Source organism: Orbicella faveolata, unplaced genomic scaffold, assembly GCF_042242905.1.
Source record: "Orbicella faveolata isolate gen_17 unplaced genomic scaffold, um_ofav_v1 contig_24, whole genome shotgun sequence".
NCBI classification, from domain to species: Eukaryota; Metazoa; Cnidaria; class Anthozoa; order Scleractinia; family Merulinidae; genus Orbicella; species Orbicella faveolata.
In genome coordinates this window covers 10473607-10491071 of record NW_028301552.1, presented here as the reverse complement: position 1 = coordinate 10491071, position 17465 = coordinate 10473607, and the positions used below count along the sequence as shown (strand labels likewise).

The 17465-nt window shown below is 42.2% G+C and overlaps 3 protein-coding genes across 4 annotated transcripts in view; all 3 read left to right on the top strand.

The window, feature by feature from the left end:
- The window catches only part of LOC110061010 (polycystin family receptor for egg jelly-like), a 353714-nt gene that overhangs the window by 176621 nt on the left and 159628 nt on the right, over positions 1 to 17465 (top strand). The window lies entirely within an intron of this gene.
- The window catches only part of LOC110061061 (uncharacterized), a 53824-nt gene that overhangs the window by 7029 nt on the left and 29330 nt on the right, over positions 1 to 17465 (top strand). The window contains exons 5-16 of the mRNA XM_089291657.1: positions 1120 to 1242; positions 1421 to 1549; positions 1803 to 1925; positions 3921 to 4049; positions 4364 to 4486; positions 4783 to 5370; positions 5717 to 5851; positions 5954 to 6070; positions 6291 to 6311; positions 6674 to 6840; positions 7303 to 7448; positions 9224 to 9396. Coding sequence (XP_089147783.1) covers positions 1120 to 1242; positions 1421 to 1549; positions 1803 to 1925; positions 3921 to 4049; positions 4364 to 4486; positions 4783 to 5370; positions 5717 to 5851; positions 5954 to 6070; positions 6291 to 6311; positions 6674 to 6840; positions 7303 to 7448; positions 9224 to 9396 — 1974 coding nt within the window. The remainder of the gene's footprint in view (positions 1 to 1119; positions 1243 to 1420; positions 1550 to 1802; positions 1926 to 3920; positions 4050 to 4363; positions 4487 to 4782; positions 5371 to 5716; positions 5852 to 5953; positions 6071 to 6290; positions 6312 to 6673; positions 6841 to 7302; positions 7449 to 9223; positions 9397 to 17465) is intronic.
- On the top strand, positions 10042 to 17439 carry LOC149110367 (uncharacterized). 2 transcript variants are annotated; one of them, XM_089291661.1, is made up of 2 exons: positions 10042 to 10271; positions 10365 to 17439. In XM_089291661.1, the coding sequence occupies exon 2, from the start codon at positions 10478 to 10480 to the stop codon at positions 16952 to 16954; it is 6477 nt and encodes a 2158-aa protein (XP_089147787.1). In that variant the 5' UTR covers positions 10042 to 10271; positions 10365 to 10477; the 3' UTR covers positions 16955 to 17439. The 2 variants fall into 2 exon arrangements, with proteins under 2 accessions (XP_089147787.1, XP_089147788.1); XM_089291662.1 differs by having other exon boundaries at positions 10042 to 16409; positions 16682 to 16943.

Sequence of the window (17465 nt, the reverse complement as noted above, 5' to 3'; positions counted from 1 at the left end):
GATTCATGAGGCCCCTGATTCTTACAGCAGAAAGCTTGGGCTCTTTAAGGCAATGTGGAGTGGTATTGAGGGGAATCGACGGCTTTTAGGTATGTTTTCTGTAACATTTTCGGATTAAATTAGTCGTATTAATATTTTGTTTATTTGTTTCGGGTCAGACCGTTTCACTTCTTGTTTCCAATTTATATAGGCGAAATTTATTTGGAACTTACCACTACACTTTTAAACTTACACTTTTGATGACCTCGGTTTGCTTTTGTTGTTGTGCCGGTAATACATCGCCGGATTAACCTCTCGACTTCATGAACTTGAACGGAGATCGGCTGGCATTATGTTTCTACTGATAGCAGTGAATTGACGGGATTTTAATTAATGACAGCCTTTTACTTTCGCCATTGCAATTGATTTGTCTCTTGTTCGTGTAGCATTATTGTGTTATTTGCGCCCAACACATTGACATAGATTTTCGTTTTTCTCAAAGGGAAATACTGCGAGTTCGAGCATGAAACTTGGCATGGCGTATGTTTAATAATGATATTTTAAGGCTGTAAAGTAAAATAATCGGAAAGTGAGGTACCAGATGCATTTTGATGCTGTTAAACATGACCTATATTTTGCCGTTATTTTTCACACGCTTCATAGGTGTTAATAAAGTGATTCGGAAAACCACTATATCAACATCTCTGAGATTAGTTTAAAACGAGGAATAAATTAGAGTGGTTGTTCCACATTTGTGTGGAGTTTGAAGTCAATTGAAGTTGTTTTAAGGCTTTAGCAGCGCTTCGTCCTCGCACCTTATTTCGGTCATTCTATTACACGAAAAACCGCACTTTGACCGCGCTTTCAAATTTTCGCGAATTTCTGAAAAATAAAAATTCGCTGGAACCTTTAAATATGATTTTTAGAATTAGGTCACCTAAGGGTATCTTTGGGCAAAATATGAGCGATTTGCCAAATGGGTCGTTGACCAGCGTTTCTCGGTCCTAACAGTCAGCCATTCTTAAGTCTCTTCTCTCACAAGTCTCTACTCTCCTGACGACCACTCCCTTTATGACGATAAAATATTTTAGTTGTACTTGAGCTGTTTTCTGATAGAGAAGCTTTCTTCTCTTTTATCAGATGTTGACGAGTGTAGGTCAGACACAGATGACTGTTCCGATTTGGCTACCTGTACGAACACTGATGGCTGGTACCTGTGCGAGTGCGTAGCAGGATACACTGGTGATGGTGTTTCATGCACAGGTAACAGGCTTCAGTCTTGATGACAAATAGTGTTCTTTCTGATCACTTACTTATGGTGCAAGTTCTTCAAAACAAAGCAAATGAGAAGAGAAACGACACTTTTTTCCCAAAAGGATTTGAATTGCTCAACATTGTGAGGTGAAGTATAACTTATTTTTTGCTTTCATTTCCCTAAAAGATGTGGATGAGTGTAGTACAGGATCACATACTTGCAGCAGTGATGGAGCCTGTGTCAATGCTGAAGGAACATACTCTTGTGACTGTGGGGCTGGGTTAAAGTGGAACTCAAATAAAATGAGATGTAAAGGTAACACAAAACCGCGGAAAATATGTTACTATTTTAATTTATGCATTTTAGGGTTTAAGTCGCTTTGGCGTCGTGGAACACATTCATAACTGTGAATAATTTCGTTTATCATTTATTAGAACAGCGACCGTTCTAAGTCTTCAACCCTTCCAAACAAACATACCCCAAAGAACGTTATACTGACGAATATTTGACAGGAAAAAATTTCCTACATATTTCAACTACATCATAACAGTTTACATTCTTTTATTAGATATTAATGAGTGCAGTTTAGAAACAGATGACTGTTCCAGTCTGACTCATTGCATCAACACTGATGGCTCATACCTTTGTGAGTGTATTGTAGGATTCACTGGCGAGGGTGGTTTGTGTACAGGTAACAAACTTTATCATTAGCAAGTTAAAGTGACGACTCAAAAAAGCTCTTTTTCTTTGGCAGTGGTGCCAGTTTCTCATTCAAAAGAGCAAAAACCAATTCAATCTGAAAGATTAAGTAGAACAGTTTCACTTGAGTGAAAGTGATTTGCATTTGCTTTGGTTTTGCATTAGTACGGTGCTTGATTCGCAACACTATGTCATCCAATCAGAAGTTAAACTCAAGCTAATCTTGCACGACTCTCTCGAACATGTTTTTCGGCGCTTCGTGTCATCTACATATATATCTACTTCGAGTTTTAATTGGTTCACTGTATTGTCTGGGTCCTTTGTGTTGGCCAGCGTGTTTGGTTTTGGTTTTGCGACACTTGGACTCACTCGGTTAATTACTTCATTAATTACTTAGTCTCTTTAAGGTAATTCCCCTGAAATAAAACTGCACATAGATTTTTGTTCAAACTTTGTCCAATGAATATTTATCATATGAGAACTTTAACTATAAAATAAAAAAGGGGTGTGCCATGCTCGTTAAGGAGCAGTGAGGCATTGAAAATGTCCCATTTTAGCGTTATTTAATGCTTATTACAAGAACGCATTCCAAGTTATTGTAAACTCTTTGTGAGCCCGCACTCATGAAAGCACGCCTCAAACTACAGTCAATACTTGAGCCGGACACAAATAAACTTTTTAAGTTCGATTTTGACAGACAGCTGAATCCTTGCTAAAATATTAGAATCAAATTGTTTGCCACGGCTATCAAACTGCAAAATAGAAAAGACTACAGTGCAGCCGCTATTTTGCTTATTTATTCAATTTTCAACAATAGAAATCAGATTAGTCTTTTCTCACGCAAAGCTAATGATTAGTTGATTAAAATGACTGAACAAAAATTTGAGGTGCCCGAGCTCGTTAGTGAGCTATAGCCATTTTTCAACTGTCAGAACTCAATATCAAGGCAAATCGGCCATGTTTTCAATGTGCTCGTGCACGAACGCGCGCTAATGACGCCATAAATCATGCGCAGTGAGGATGCGCAATGCAATTCTGGGGAATGATCTTAAGGTTATTCCCCAGTATTGCATTGCGCATCCCTACTGCGCATAATTTCACGCGTGATTAGCGCGCGCGCATTAAAAAATGGCGGCTTTTTGTTTACAGCTGGACCTCGCCATAGAGGTAAATCGTCATTTTCTCGCAAACGAGTATGGTGACCTATCATTTTTTTCTGTTGTTTTGAATTGAGTAATAAATTTCTCTGTGTGAGACAAATACGGACCAATTCTCAGTGTAGAACAAAAAGCAATCGTCGGAAACGTGGATTTAGCAAGCAATCGTGACTGCAATCATGGTGCTATTAGAGCGGTTTTCAATTGAGTGTCGTAAAACCCAAATCAAACTAATTACTTACCAATTAGACTACTCAGCCAATCTCAAACCGAAGTTAAACCAAAACCAAAACCAAAGTAATTGTCTAATTACTTTCGACACTCAATTGAAAACCGCTCTATAAGGATTTATATGGGTATAAACAAGGTGCTGTTGCTCCTAAACGAACATGGGGACCCCTCATTTTTATTTCAAAATTTAAGTTCCTATAATATAAACAATCAATAGGCAAAGTTTCATAAAAATCTCAGTGCAGGTTCTATTTCAGTGGAATGACCTTAAGTCATTAAAGCGCTTTTCGTTGCAGAGTGGAAATCCTATTCGTAATTGCTTTGGCTTTACTTTACTATGCTCTTTTATCATCTGTAAAGGTACTAAAATTGTTTTACGTTGGGTTGTCTTTCTTTCTAGTAACAATTGGTTCAATATTAAAGTAGAGGCTAAATACTCTCACTCGCTTTTCTTGCTAGTAGTGAAGCGCTACTGAAATACCTTGCCTTTGCGATAAACGGTAACCGACGAAATAAAGAACTGCCCAACTTTTTTTCGTCAACTTTTTTCGGTTTTGAATTGTGCCTAAAATAATGCAGTTAATTTGTTTCCTTCCAAGACGTGGACGAGTGTACCACGGGAGCGCATAACTGCCCCAGCAATGAAGCCTGTATTAATACAGAAGGGACTTACAGTTGTGACTGTGGGCCTGGACGAGAGTGGGACTCAAACAAAAAACATTGTAAAGGTAAATAAACCGATCGTATTGCCCTAATGATCTTTTTGTGCTTTCTCTTGATGTGATGTGTTTATTAGTTAGTTAAAAACAGTTCCTTAACAAATTACATTCAGGTTACAAAAAGATGGTTGGTTAAAAAATAGTTATAAAGTAAAAATGCATTTCGCAAAATAGCTTCTTAACTTGATTGAGATTTATATTTTTAGTAGAAAAATTCAGCTTGCTTGGCGACTTGCCTGGCGAAGCGGAGCAGCGAAAACGTGTCTGTCTTTCGTTATACTCTAAACTGATTTCTATCATCTTGCTTTTTTTTCTTTTGTCAGATGTTGACGAGTGTAGTTTAAATACGGATAATTGTTCCAGCTTGGCTGAGTGCTCTAACACTGATGGCTCGTTTCTGTGTGAATGTATTACCGGGTTTACTGGCGACGGTATTTCGTGTACAGGTATTATCAATTAAAAAAGAAAACACAAACTTCCTGGATATCCTTCCAAGAGAGGAAACATAGCGCCAAACCCGTTGGAAGGTCAACATTTACGTGCCTCCTTACGTGTAAAGTCGAGTAAAGTTGAGAAAAGTGCTTCTGATTAGGATTAAAATTGCAAATTTTTATAAAAAATATCAACAACTTGATTTTAAACCCTCTTTTCGTTTTCCCTTGGCAACCAAGAAGCTTTCTTTATCAGAAAATTCAAGTAGTATAGGATGCTATGAATTTATATTCTGGTTTTCTTTCTCAAGGACCTGGGGGACCATCTTGTGAAGTCACAACGGACGTGTCCTTTCTGTTGAATGCCGGGGGCGCCGAAAACGTATTGGCATCACAAAAACTGTTCTTACAGCTAATAGCGACCAAGTTTATTCTATCGGACGGACATCGCCTGGCTGTGAGTGTATATGGAGACACTGTCGAACATCAGATCGCTTTGGGTGTTTCAAAAAACAACAAAGAATTCCTAGCCTCATTGGAATCTCTTGCCTCCTTAACAGGACCGGGTCGACTCGATCTGGCCATAAACGATGTATTTAACACTTACTTTAATGCTGAGCAGGTCCCTGTGTCTTCCAATGCCAAAGTGATAGTCCTAATTGTCAGTGATAACCTGAATCGTTCTTCAACTTTGTGTCCTTCATATCTTCAACCTGCTGCGGTAGCAAGTGAAATAAAGGGCGAAGGCGTCAGGGTTATCATGGCGGCTGTAGGGGTGAATATTAGTGAGGACTTCGAACAATTATTCGAGAGCAACGACGAGATCTGGTATATCCGAGATTATGACGAGCTCGTTTCCGCAGCTGGGAATTTCTCTATGGCCGTCTGTAAAACTTCAGGTAAACTAAGGAAAACGTGACTTGTTGACTTTGCAAACTCTTGTTGCATTGTTTTTGCAAATCTGTTGCTGGTTTTGCAAATCTCTTCTTGTTTGTTGCATAAGGTGTATGCAATATGCAGCACTCGACACCAGAGATAATTACTAAGCCACAAACCTTTGATTCGTAATGTATCAGTAATGGCCAGAAAAAATTCATTCTCTTTCTTGTCTTCCAACTTCGCCTCTTTCATAAGAGGTGCCATCGCTTCCTCGTTCTAAAGCTGTAAAATACCTCTTATAATTTTCTCTCATTAAAACTTTTGTTCAAGTCAGTTAACGTTTTTCATGTTTTCCTTGTACTTCAGCTCGTTCTGTGGGTTCGCCATACTGCACAGCGGAGGAGGATTATTGTCAAGCAAATGCCGAGTGTCGTGAGAATGGCGTCTTCTTTTCTTGCCAGTGTAAAGCAGGATTTAAATTAGATGGAGAGCTCTGTGTTGGTAATGATAAGGTTTCATGTTTTTCAGTCATTTGCATATTGACTGTTATCCACGGCCGGTCCAGGTCAGCGACTGAAATTTTCGTTTTACTTCTTTCTCTAGATGTTGATGAATGCAGCTCCATGCAATGTCCTGTATTTTCGGATTGTATAAACACTGCCGGCTCATATATTTGTATTTACAAAGAAGATTTCGGAAAAGAGGGTTCTTCTTGTGTTGGTACGTTAATTTCTGCTTTTACTTAATAATACGATAAGTACGTTACGATATGTGTAGCCCCAGCAAGTGCTAAACCTCTAACGATACTGCATATGTATTGTCCCGCCCGCCCCCCGCACTCCACGAAAGGGTTGGAAGGAGAGAACATTCCTCAATACTTGCTGTTTTTGCTTGGTGCACATTTTAAAAATCAACTCATGAGATTGTTTTGTTGTTGCAGATTTGCGTGGATCTGGAAAAGGTAAGTAAAGAAACTGGTTTAGTGAAATTGTCCCTGAACCGTGCAACTTATTCAAACATAATCAGCATTCTCATTTCCAAAGTTTCAACTGTTTAAAGGCTTAAATGTCATGATCACAAAACGATTATTCAACCTTTTCAATTGCGAGGGACGAGTCCATAACAACTTAATAATTTCATCTAAAGAAATAGCAAACAAACAGTAACATTACTGCCAATGTTCAGTGTACACAGACTCGAGGGTGGTTAACACGGTTAGTCCAGGTCGACCAAAACCTTTATTTGCTGCCATATTCTAAGCTTGTCCGTCAAGGCCTGATATAGTTTTTAACCGAAGGGCGTGACACTTTTTACCAGTTGTAGGGGTTTACCGGGAAGTTTACACCTCAATCAGTGGGGACACTGTCGAAGAACTTTATCGTCATTCCAAGTTTCCCGAAAGCCCAGATTTCGTCGAAGTATTGACGAAATTTGACGCCACTCTCAATGATAGCGATGGTTATGGCCAGCGGCTCTCTACTTTTTATCAGGTAAGGAACTCGTTACCGTGTGAAATTGCAAATGTAACTTCTGACTCAATGAGTCTGTCTCCTTGGTTGGCCGGCTGGCTCACTTGCTAGCTGGGATTAAAACTGACTGGTTATTGGTTTAGGCAGAAGGCAATGTGCTCGGCTTTGTTTTGTTCTTGACGTGATAGGTATTCTGTTTAGCGGTCAGTTGTCGGACACGTATTGAATTGCGCCTTGTAGACACTTGAAAGTTCTCACCTCCCAAACATTTTGTAGCGTGTGTGATACACCATACATAGCATAGCATCTGGGCGTCATAGACGTTGCGTGTCTAAATAAATGGTTATTTGATATCTTTGTACAATTAAGAATTAAATTTGACTTTAAAATTTGGCAAACTGCAAAAGTTTGGGAACTCAAATAAAATCAGTTGGTAATTGCCCATAAGATAACCTGTACTTATTGTTAGTGTATATTTTCCAGCCACCGATGACGGGCTCTTACGTCTTTTCTTTGGCGTGTGCAAGCGCCTGCGAGTTATGGCTTAGCGGTGATGACGTGGAGGCTAACATCTCTAGGATGGTCAAACTGGAACCTTGGAAGTCCACGGAGCATCAGCAGTGGGAGAAGTATGTTTTACTTTCTTTGGGGGCTAATAAAGTTATTTTGGGGAATTTTTCTTTTCCTTTTTGGAAAAGATTTTGCAAGGAGTTTTAAGAGGCACAATTGTTTTTCTTGAAAGTGATTATCGACCCCAATAATTCGTGTAGTGGTTTTTGCTGTTTTAGTTACAATTACTTTGATGCCTTTCACCAATAGCCCATTTTCGAGTTGCTTTAAGGTGGCTCTAAACGGTTTCCAACACTTAGATTTTGATGGGTCGTTATAACCACTCTTTATCACTTGATGCTACAATCATGGTACCAAAAAACTGCCCAATCATTGGTGAACACGTTGTTATCATTTTCGTGGCACAATAGGTTACCATAGCAACAGTATGACCTCCTAAAAACCCCCTTAATTTCTGCTTTAGGGGCTTATAATTCAAAAACGGCACGGTGAAATTTTTTTATATTATCAACTCTTGATGATCATGATAAGACGCAACTTTTGGCGAAGTTTAAAAAAATTCTGTACATGGGGTTCAGAGCCACCTTAAATTTTCGAAAATTTAACGTGTTCACTAATGATTGGGCAGCTTATTGATACCATGATTGTAGCATCAAGTGATAAAGAGTGGTTATAACGACCCATCCAAATATAAGTGCTGGAAACTCTTTTGAGCCACCTTAAGCCTCTCTATCAAAGCGAGGCCTGGTGCACAAACATTTATATGAAAAAATGAGTTTAAGGACTGTGCCTACTTTTGTAAGTGCGCATACTTTCTGCGCATCACGCAAGGCATGGTTTAAGCGCCACGCGCGCGCTGGGGTTGACATTGACACAATCAACTACGCTACCAAGTACACGACTAAAAGAAAGCAAAATTTTCCTACTTTGACGAAATCAAGTTTAATTAACTCGTACTTAAACCAGGAACACCAAAATAGCAGCATATCGCTAACCACTAGCTGTCAACGTCTTCCAGCGGAAAAACTAGCTGTTATCTGTCGAAAACTGTACTGAAATCCAATTTTAAATTCGTACCTGCAGATGACGTAGTGCACGCGAAAAACAAGTGCGAAATACGCAAATGTTTTACTTGCTGGGGAGGTGACAGGAAAAAATGTAACGGGTACCATGAAAGTTTTCAAAAAAGATCAATAACTTCAAAAAACGCGTGGTTACCCCTATGTTTTATGTTATGAAATGGAAGTGGTAAGCCAATTCAACACGTGATTAGTTTATGGTTTTGAGCAAAAGGTATTTAGACTGTATTTTGGCTGAACCAGAGGAAGGCTGTCAGAGACGCTAAATACGCTGTTGCAAAGATTTTACGATTTTGTCATTAAAAACATACCAAAAATGGTTTTTATGTTACCATTTACCATGCAGTTTTAAGATCTTTATAAATGTGTTTGTTTTTCTGTTTGTAAAGGCGAATTCGAAGGAAATCTGTGAAGAAATATCCTTTCCTTCTGTTTTCACAAAATGCTGATGTCAGCATTTTTCTTGGGATTCAAGGCTAATTATCTCGAAAAAATGCGTGGCTACCCTAATTTTTCTTTGTGGATTCCAATAGCCCTTGCAAAGGTCTACTTTTTCCACGTGGTCCTTACCTGGCGCAAAAACCTGTGTATTTAGTCGGCACCGTCCTTAATTTGCATGTGAAAGAAATTTCATTTTCATATGAAAGGATGGGCATCAAGACTCGTTTTGAGAAAGAGGCTAATGGTTTTTTTTTCGGAAATGGCCTTTATCAAAGCTATATATAAATTTAAGTCACAGAGCTTTCCTATTTCAGATTTCCAGACAAACAGATGTCCGGAGCTGTTCAATTATCTCAAGGCTCGTCATATTTCCTGAGAGTCTACATGAAGGCCGGTCCTGGTCTTAAATCTGGTCACGTCTCCTTAGGTGTACAAACACCATTTAAAAGCTTTGAAAGTCCTCTTTCAAACAATCATTTGTATCTATGTGAGTAACAACCAAATGAGTACAGTCAAACCTCTCGTAAGCGACCACCCAAAATGTCAAGCCTAGGTGGTCGCTTAAGAGAGCTTAAACCGTAATGGGTCAAAATTTTGCCTCATTAGCATGTGGAAACTGCAGAGATTTACCCAGTTGTACAAAGGTGTACAAACACCATCTAAAAGCTTTGAAAGTCCTCTTTCTAACAATCATTTGTATCTATGTGAGTAACAACCAAATGAGTACAGTTGAACTTCCCGTAAGCGACCACCCAAAATGTCAAGCCTAGGTGGTCGCTTAAGAGAGCTTAGACCGTAATGGGTCAAAATTTTGCCTCATTAGCATATGGTAACTGCAGAGATTTACCCCATGTTTTAAGTGTTTTATTCATGTGAAAAGTCAATCTGGTACTTCCCGTTGAGAAATTTCCGTCTCTTGTACTGCTCAGAAATGCCAAAATGTTACAACACCATTTAATCCTTTTTCCGCTCTATCATCTGTCAACTGGTCGCTTACGGGAGGTTAAAAACAAAAGAAAATTTCAAACTTTTAGCTCTAAAAGTGGTCGCGGTCGGTAACGACAGGTTCCATACAGTGATTTGACTTGGAAACTTTTGGTATTTTGGAAAACTGGTCGCTGAGGAGATGTAACGACTTGGTCTTGTTTTAGGAATGATTCGAATAGAGACATTTAAGAAGTGGACATTTCAGTGTTTCATTTATGACGCGTGCCGCTGATCATGCATTCTGCAGTCGCGGTAAATATCAAGTTTCAAAAAGCACATGGTCTGCTTTTGAGTTCGTTTTAGTGTGTTCGAAGTTCATTGTTAGTGTCGAGCAGGATTTCATTTCTTATTAGCGGAACAAGGCACGAAAAACTTGTAAGTATCGATCGGTTTTCATTTAGCTTTCTTATCCTTTGTGATTCAGTTGTTATTTTGGTTTACTTAGCGGATTTACGCATTTGATTTCAGTGAATCGTTGTTCATGTAATAAAAGACGTTTGCAGTTCAGCGCATCTCTAGTTTTACTTGTTGCCGCTTTCATGTAGTGAACATTGGGTTCCTACATTATTCAAAGTTTTTCCATGGCGTCGCAAGATCACGAGATGCCAGATGGAGCGAAAGGTACGTCGCTCCGACAAGTTCAAGAGGAAATATCGTCGAGCGAAGATCCTCGCGTCGAAACAACAGCTAATTATGTTCCACCATCCGAAACTGCGGGTTTAGAAAGTAATCTTACCTCGAGGCAGAGGGTTCCGTCGAAAGTTATGGATTCGGATGAAGTTCGAATCGAAAGAGCTATTGATTTAAAGGCAAAAAGAGCGGGACATTTGGGGTACGTGAGAAGGAGGTTGAAATTTGTACAAGGACTTCTGTCTGAACATGCGAGCGAACACGAAGTGATGAAAGGTGTCGAAGATTACGAGCGTGCATTCCACAAGTTTGTAGACTCCCACGAAACCTACTTAAGTTTTGAAGATAATGAACGAATGAGAACTATGGCGAACGAAAGTTACGAGAATGAAAAGGAGTGCAAATTCCGCCTCGAGGTAGAGCTCAGCGCGTGGAAATATAAGGCTAAAAACGACACGAAAGGAAGGTCCAAGTCTGATCGCAAATCACATCGGTCGAGTAAAACCGGGAAGAGTTCCCGTACCAGTTCGAGTAGCGTAAGAGAGAAGCGAAGATTGCTTGAAGAAGCACGGCTGAAGGTGGAAGCACTTGAACAAAGGCAGAGCCTGGAGCGTCGCTTGGAAGAGGAAGAAGCTGAGTTTCAGAAGAGAGAGCTTGAAATCGCTAAGGAAAGGGAACGAAACAAGGCTGAGATGGCAAGGAAAATTGAAAGGATGCAGGTGGAAATGGAACTAAAGAAGGCTACTGTGGACCTCGAGATTGAGAAAGAGGAATTGCAGACCGAGCGCTCGGACGACGAAACTGTAAGTGAGATAATTCCACCATTAAATCCAGAGTTGATCCCTCACACACCACTAAGGCCTTTCAGTTTACCACAAGACACGCACCTTATCCCGCAACCCCCATCTGATGTACAAGCAACCAGAACTAAGGCTTTGGAAGCTGAGCATGAGGTGTCGTCGGTATCGACGTTTTCTCAGAGTGACATGGATCCCCCATACGTACCACTTCCCAACCCTGCTTCTCAGCCGAAAGAGACCAGGCAAAAGTCTTCAGTAAGAGTAGATGTAGATGAATTCAAACCGTTTGTGACCAAGGATGAGAAGAGTTCGCCCACCGATAAATTTAAAAGTGAGCTTCAAACCCCTCAGCCAAGTCATACTCAGCTTGAGCAAGTGTTGTTACAAACACTTCAGCACCTTACACAGCAACCAGCCAGCCAAGTGCCACACCCCCCGTCAGTAGAACTTGCAGATAAAGCGCCATGGCAAGCAATCGCAGAGGCACTTAAACAAGGTCCCACTCTACCGAAAATTGAGTTGATGAAGTTTGGGGGAGACCCTTCCGAGTATGGAGAATTTGTTGCCAATTTCTGCGACCACATTGAGAGTCAGGTGCCCGATGATTCGCAAAGATTGACCCGTCTACTCGCGCAGTGTGTTGGAAAGGCGCGAGAGGCTATAAAAAGCTGCGTCAACCTTCCTACTGGTCAGAGGTATGGTGAAGCGTGGAAAACTCTGTCAAAGAATTTTGGACAGCCTCACATGGTGGCTGATGCACACATGAAAAGGTTAAGAGAATACAACCTTAGAAGAGTTGATGCCGCAAGTCTGATGGATTTTGCGAGAAAACTTGAAGATACCAAACGAGTGTTAACGAGTATGGGACCACTTTACGTAAGCCGCCTCGACAATGAAGATACGATTCTTATGCTGATGAAAAAGTTACCTGATGAGGGCTTGAAGCGGAAATGGACAGACGTTGCTGGAGACCTAATTTGTTCTAAGGGACAAGTTTACTTTTCTGATTTTGTGAATTTCATACAGAAACGAGCAGATCGCTTAAACAACCGTTTTGGCCAGGAACTGAAGTCGTCACTGCCTCAGCATGAAAAGGAAAGAAGACATGGAAACAAAGACAAACAAGATCTGCCATTTAAGGCTACAACCCTAGCTACCCAGAGCAGAGGAAACAGAAGGTCTGCTGGTACTGGCTTAGCCACCTTGAAGTGTTATCAATGTTCCGGACCGCATGCAATTTGGCAGTGTGAGACCTTTAAGAATGCATCTTACGAAGATCGGTCGCGAACTGTACGACAGAAGAAGCTGTGTGGAAGTTGCCTTTCGTATGGACACTTCTCAAGATCTTGTTCGAAGGGATTTTCTTGTCGGAAATCGGGTTGTGGAAAGAAGCACCATTTCCTTCTTCACCCGCCAGACCGCGAAGAGACTGACGACCGTGTAGTAGAACAAGAAAGTGCAAATCAGCAACCAGTCATTCGTGGCCAAAGTTCAGTTGGTAGAACAGCTGCGACACTCACTGAATCCAACCATCCCCCGGTTATCGAATCCAGTACCTTTGCCGTATCCAGAGATTCTGCTCCAAGGGAAGCCTCAACCAGCAGTCGACCGAGGGTCTGCTTCAAGGTCGTCCCAGTAAGAGTCAGTGGGCCAGGTGGGAACAAGCAGCTAACAACATACGCCTTCCTAGACAGCGGATCAGACACTACACTCTGCTTAGAAAGTCTTGTAGAAGAATTAAGCCTTGAACGTGAGCCTACTGATTTTACCCTTTCAACAGTCAATTATGAAGGGAAGGAACGTGGTCACCAAGCCCGCTTGGATATAGAAGCACTTGACGGGAAAACGAAGTTCACACTCGATCGGGTTCTGACAATGGAGAGCCTACCCATTGGAGAGAGACATTTCGCCAACAATAGAGAATTGACAAAATGGCCACACCTTGATGGCGTCAGTCTTCCCGAAATAGAAGGGCATCGAGTCTCCATCCTTATTGGCAGCGACCGACCGGATATTATCGATGATAATTCTGAAATCAGAAGAGGAGCTCGGGGCCAGCCCTATGCCGTAAATACTCCCTTAGGTTGGACGGTGTATGGCCCAATGGGTGAACCCAACAGCAATGGCATCCATGTCAATTTCGTAAGGAGTGATCATGAAGAGATGTTAAGTCAGCAATTGGAACGTTTGTACAATACCGAGTTCAAAGATACCCTTGTGGATGTTGAAGAGAGTTTGTCGTTGGAAGACCAAAGAGCGAAGCAGATTATGGATCAATCAGCGGTCCTTGTTAATGGACATTATCAGCTCAAGCTGCCATTCCGGCATAGTCCTCCCTGCTTACCTGATAGTCTACCAGTGGCAAAGAAGAGATTGTATTGGCTGAAAAAGAGAATGGAAAGAGACCCTGAGTTCCACAAGCAATATGCAAGCGTTATCCAGAAATACCAAGAAGAAGGATCTTCACGTCAAGTCCCTGATGAAGAAATTTCTTTCCTCAAACCCATTTGGTACCTACCGCATCACGCTGTTTGGCACCCGAGAAAACCTGAAGAGCCGAGAGTGGTATTCGATTGTGCCTGCAAGTCCAGCGGTGTCTCGTTGAACAATCAGTTGTTGCAGGGACCAGAGAACACAAGCTCACTTATAGGAGTCATTTTGCGATTCAGAGTTAACAGTGTAGCCGTGGCAGCTGACATTAAGCGGATGTTCCATCAGGTGTTTGTGTCTCCTGAAGACCGGGGCGCTCTTTGCTATCTGTGGTGGCCGGATGGAGATTTGACGAAGGACCCGAAGACCTTTCAGATGCTAGTCCATATCTTTGGGGCTACCTCATCACCCAGCATTTGTGGTTACGCATTACGGCGAACAGCTGCCGATTACAGCGAAGGTTTCTCCTCTCAGACCATTGACGCAGTCATGAGAGACTTTTATGTCGATGACCTGCTCAAGTCCTTCGAAACGACCGGCCAGGCAGTGGAAACTACAAAGGAGCTACAGGAACTGCTAGCGAAAGGAGGATTCCAGCTGACCAAAGTTATGTCCAATGAGCGCGAAGTCCTAAATGCATTCCCACCTGAACATCGAGCACCAGCTGTCAAGGACTTAGATATCAATCTCAACAGTCTACCCATGGACCGAGCCCTAGGAATCCATTGGGACATGGAGGCAGACACCTTCAACCTAGTTGTTAGTGATAAATCCCATCCAGGGACCCGGAAAGGCGTCCTGTCGTCGATTGCAACAATTTATGATCCCCTTGGTTTGGTTGGTCCCCTAATCCTGCCTGGAAGAGAGATCAACCAAGAGCTATGCAGATTAAAGTATGACTGGAATGACAGGCTCCCTGATGAACTAGCAGTGAAGTGGAGAGATTGGAAGGAAGGACTCGCAAGCCTCACCGGTTACAGTATCCCTCGATCCTTTACTCCCCGAGACTTTGGAGAAGTAGAAAGAGCTGAACTCCATCACTTCGCAGACGCTTCTGAAGGACATGGATATGGGACAGTAACTTACCTGCGTTTCGTTAACAAAGAAGGGAGCATCCACAACAGTTTCCTCATGGGCAAGTCGCGAGTGAGGCCTCTAAGGAGTGGTATCAGCGTGCCTAAGATGGAGTTGACCGCTGCCACCTTGTTGATCAAGATGGACAAGCTCATTATGCGAGAGTTGGAAGGTCGCATCAAGATCCACAGCGTCACCTTCTGGACCGATTCAATGATTGTCCTAAGGTACATATTCAACGAGACGAAAAGATTTGTCACCTTCGTCGCCAATCGTGTTGCTGTCATCAGAGAAGGATCAAGGCCCTCACAATGGCGTCACGTTAGGTCAGAAGCTAACCCGGCTGATTTGGCCTCGAGAGGAATAAAGGCCTCCGAAACCAAGAAGTTAGAAGTGTGGAAACATGGCCCAGATTTTCTGTGGAAAGATCAAAAGGAGTGGCCGCAGCAACCCGCTGATCTCCATCAAGAACTATCAGACCAAGATGAGGGAGTCAAGAAAGAGAAGATCACCGTTAATGCATGTGCCGAGAAAGAAGACTTCTGGGGCACTTTATTTGAAAGATTCTCAACATGGGAGAAGTTAAGAAGAGTGGTGGCTTGGATCATTCGAGGAGCCCGTAAGCTGTTGCAGTTGCGAACGAAGCCAGTGGCAGCCACTGTTTCGCTTGTGAACCCAGAAGAGAAGGTTCCCCACCTCCTATTGTTAGATGTAGAAAAAGCAGAGAGAATTATCGTAAGGAACGTCCAGATTCAGACCTTTCCTGAAGAGTTGTCCAACCCAAATCCGTGCAAAGGTCCTCTCGCCAAGTTGAAACCATTCGTGAATCAAGGAGTCTTGCGAGTTGGAGGAAGACTAGACCGTGCAGACCTCAGCTATGATGTAAAACACCCAATGATATTACCTGGGAAGCACCGTGTAACAGAGATGATCATCCTCCATTACCACCATGCTAATGGTCATGTAGGTCCACACCAAGTACTAGCGGAGATAAGACAGCGTTTCTGGATTGTGAGTGGTGTTTCGTCCATCCGACGTGTCCTGCGGCAATGCCATGAATGTAAGCGCCAGAATGCTACAGTGGGAGAGCAGATTACAGCACCACTCCCAGTGGTGAGAGTTTCTTCAGACAGCTACCAGTTAATCTACCCGTTTGCTGCTGTTGGAATAGATTATTTTGGACCACTCTACGTCCATGCAGGACCACTTACCAGATCTGTGAGAAAGAATCCCAAACTCCACAAGCGCTATGGTTGCATCTTTACCTGCCTTAGGTATAGAGCCGTCCACATCGAGCTTGCGAATGATTTAACGACGGACAGCTTCATTCAAGCAGTAACAAGATTTGTCGGGAGACGAGGTCCACCCAGGGTTATTTACAGTGACAATGGCACAAACTTCAGGGGAGCAGAAACCGATGTTTTGAATGCGTTGAAGACCTGGGACCAAGAAAGAGTAGGACGTGAGCTGCTTCAGGAGAATATACAGTGGTATTTCAATCCCCCGGCGGCAAGCCACCAAGGAGGTGTTTGGGAGCGGCTCATTCGCTCCGTTCGAAGGATTCTCCACGCCATGATTGGTGAGCACCTTGTCAATGAGCAGACCCTAACGACATTCCTGACAGAAGTCGAGAAGATCCTGAATAGTCGACCGATCACTCGTGTGTCTAGCGACCCCGACGATTTAGAGGCCTTGACCCCTAACCACATACTGCTGTTGCGCCCGAATCCGTGTTCAGCTCCCCATAAATTGGAATACTCCGACAAGTTTCAAGCAAGATGGAAACATGTGCACATTTTGGCGAATGAGTTTTGGGCCCGCTGGGTTAAAGAATATCTTCCCTTGTTGCAGGAACGCCAAAAGTGGCTGAAGCAGAGGCGAAACTTCAAGGTCGGAGACTTGGTCATCATGAAGGATGCAAACCTCTCCCGAGGACAGTGGCCCAAAGCGCTAGTTCAAGAGACCTTCCCAGATTCTGATGGTGTGGTGCGACAAGTTCTGGTGAAAAGTGCAAGAGGTGTCTTCAGGAGAGATATCCGCAAACTCTGCCTTCTGGAAGAGGAGCTATTGAAGTCCATTGAGGAGTCCATGGAGAAGAAAAAAAACCTGAACTTGTGCGATTAGTTATTGAACTGTCGATTGACCTTTTTCTTAAGATCCAGGAATTTGGAATCAATGACATTCTTTCTGTTATCAAACGAGTCAAATACCTAAAGACTACGAGAGTCTTTGGGGGGGAGCATGTAACGACTTGGTCTTGTTTTAGGAATGATTCGAATAGAGACATTTAAGAAGTGGACATTTCAGTGTTTCATTTATGACGCGTGCCGCTGATCATGCATTCTGCAGTCGCGGTAAATATCAAGTTTCAAAAAGCACATGGTCTGCTTTTGAGTTCGTTTTAGTGTGTTCGAAGTTCATTGTTAGTGTCGAGCAGGATTTCATTTCTTATTAGCGGAACAAGGCACGAAAAACTTGTAAGTATCGATCGGTTTTCATTTAGCTTTCTTATCCTTTGTGATTCAGTTGTTATTTTGGTTTACTTAGCGGATTTACGCATTTGATTTCAGTGAATCGTTGTTCATGTAATAAAAGACGTTTGCAGTTCAGCGCATCTCTAGTTTTACTTGTTGCC

Bases quoted from the DNA above. Each gene is read 5' to 3' on its own strand.
- LOC149110367 (XM_089291661.1), top strand. From the start codon at position 10,478: ATGGCGTCGCAAGATCACGAGATGCCAGATGGAGCGAAAGGTACGTCG.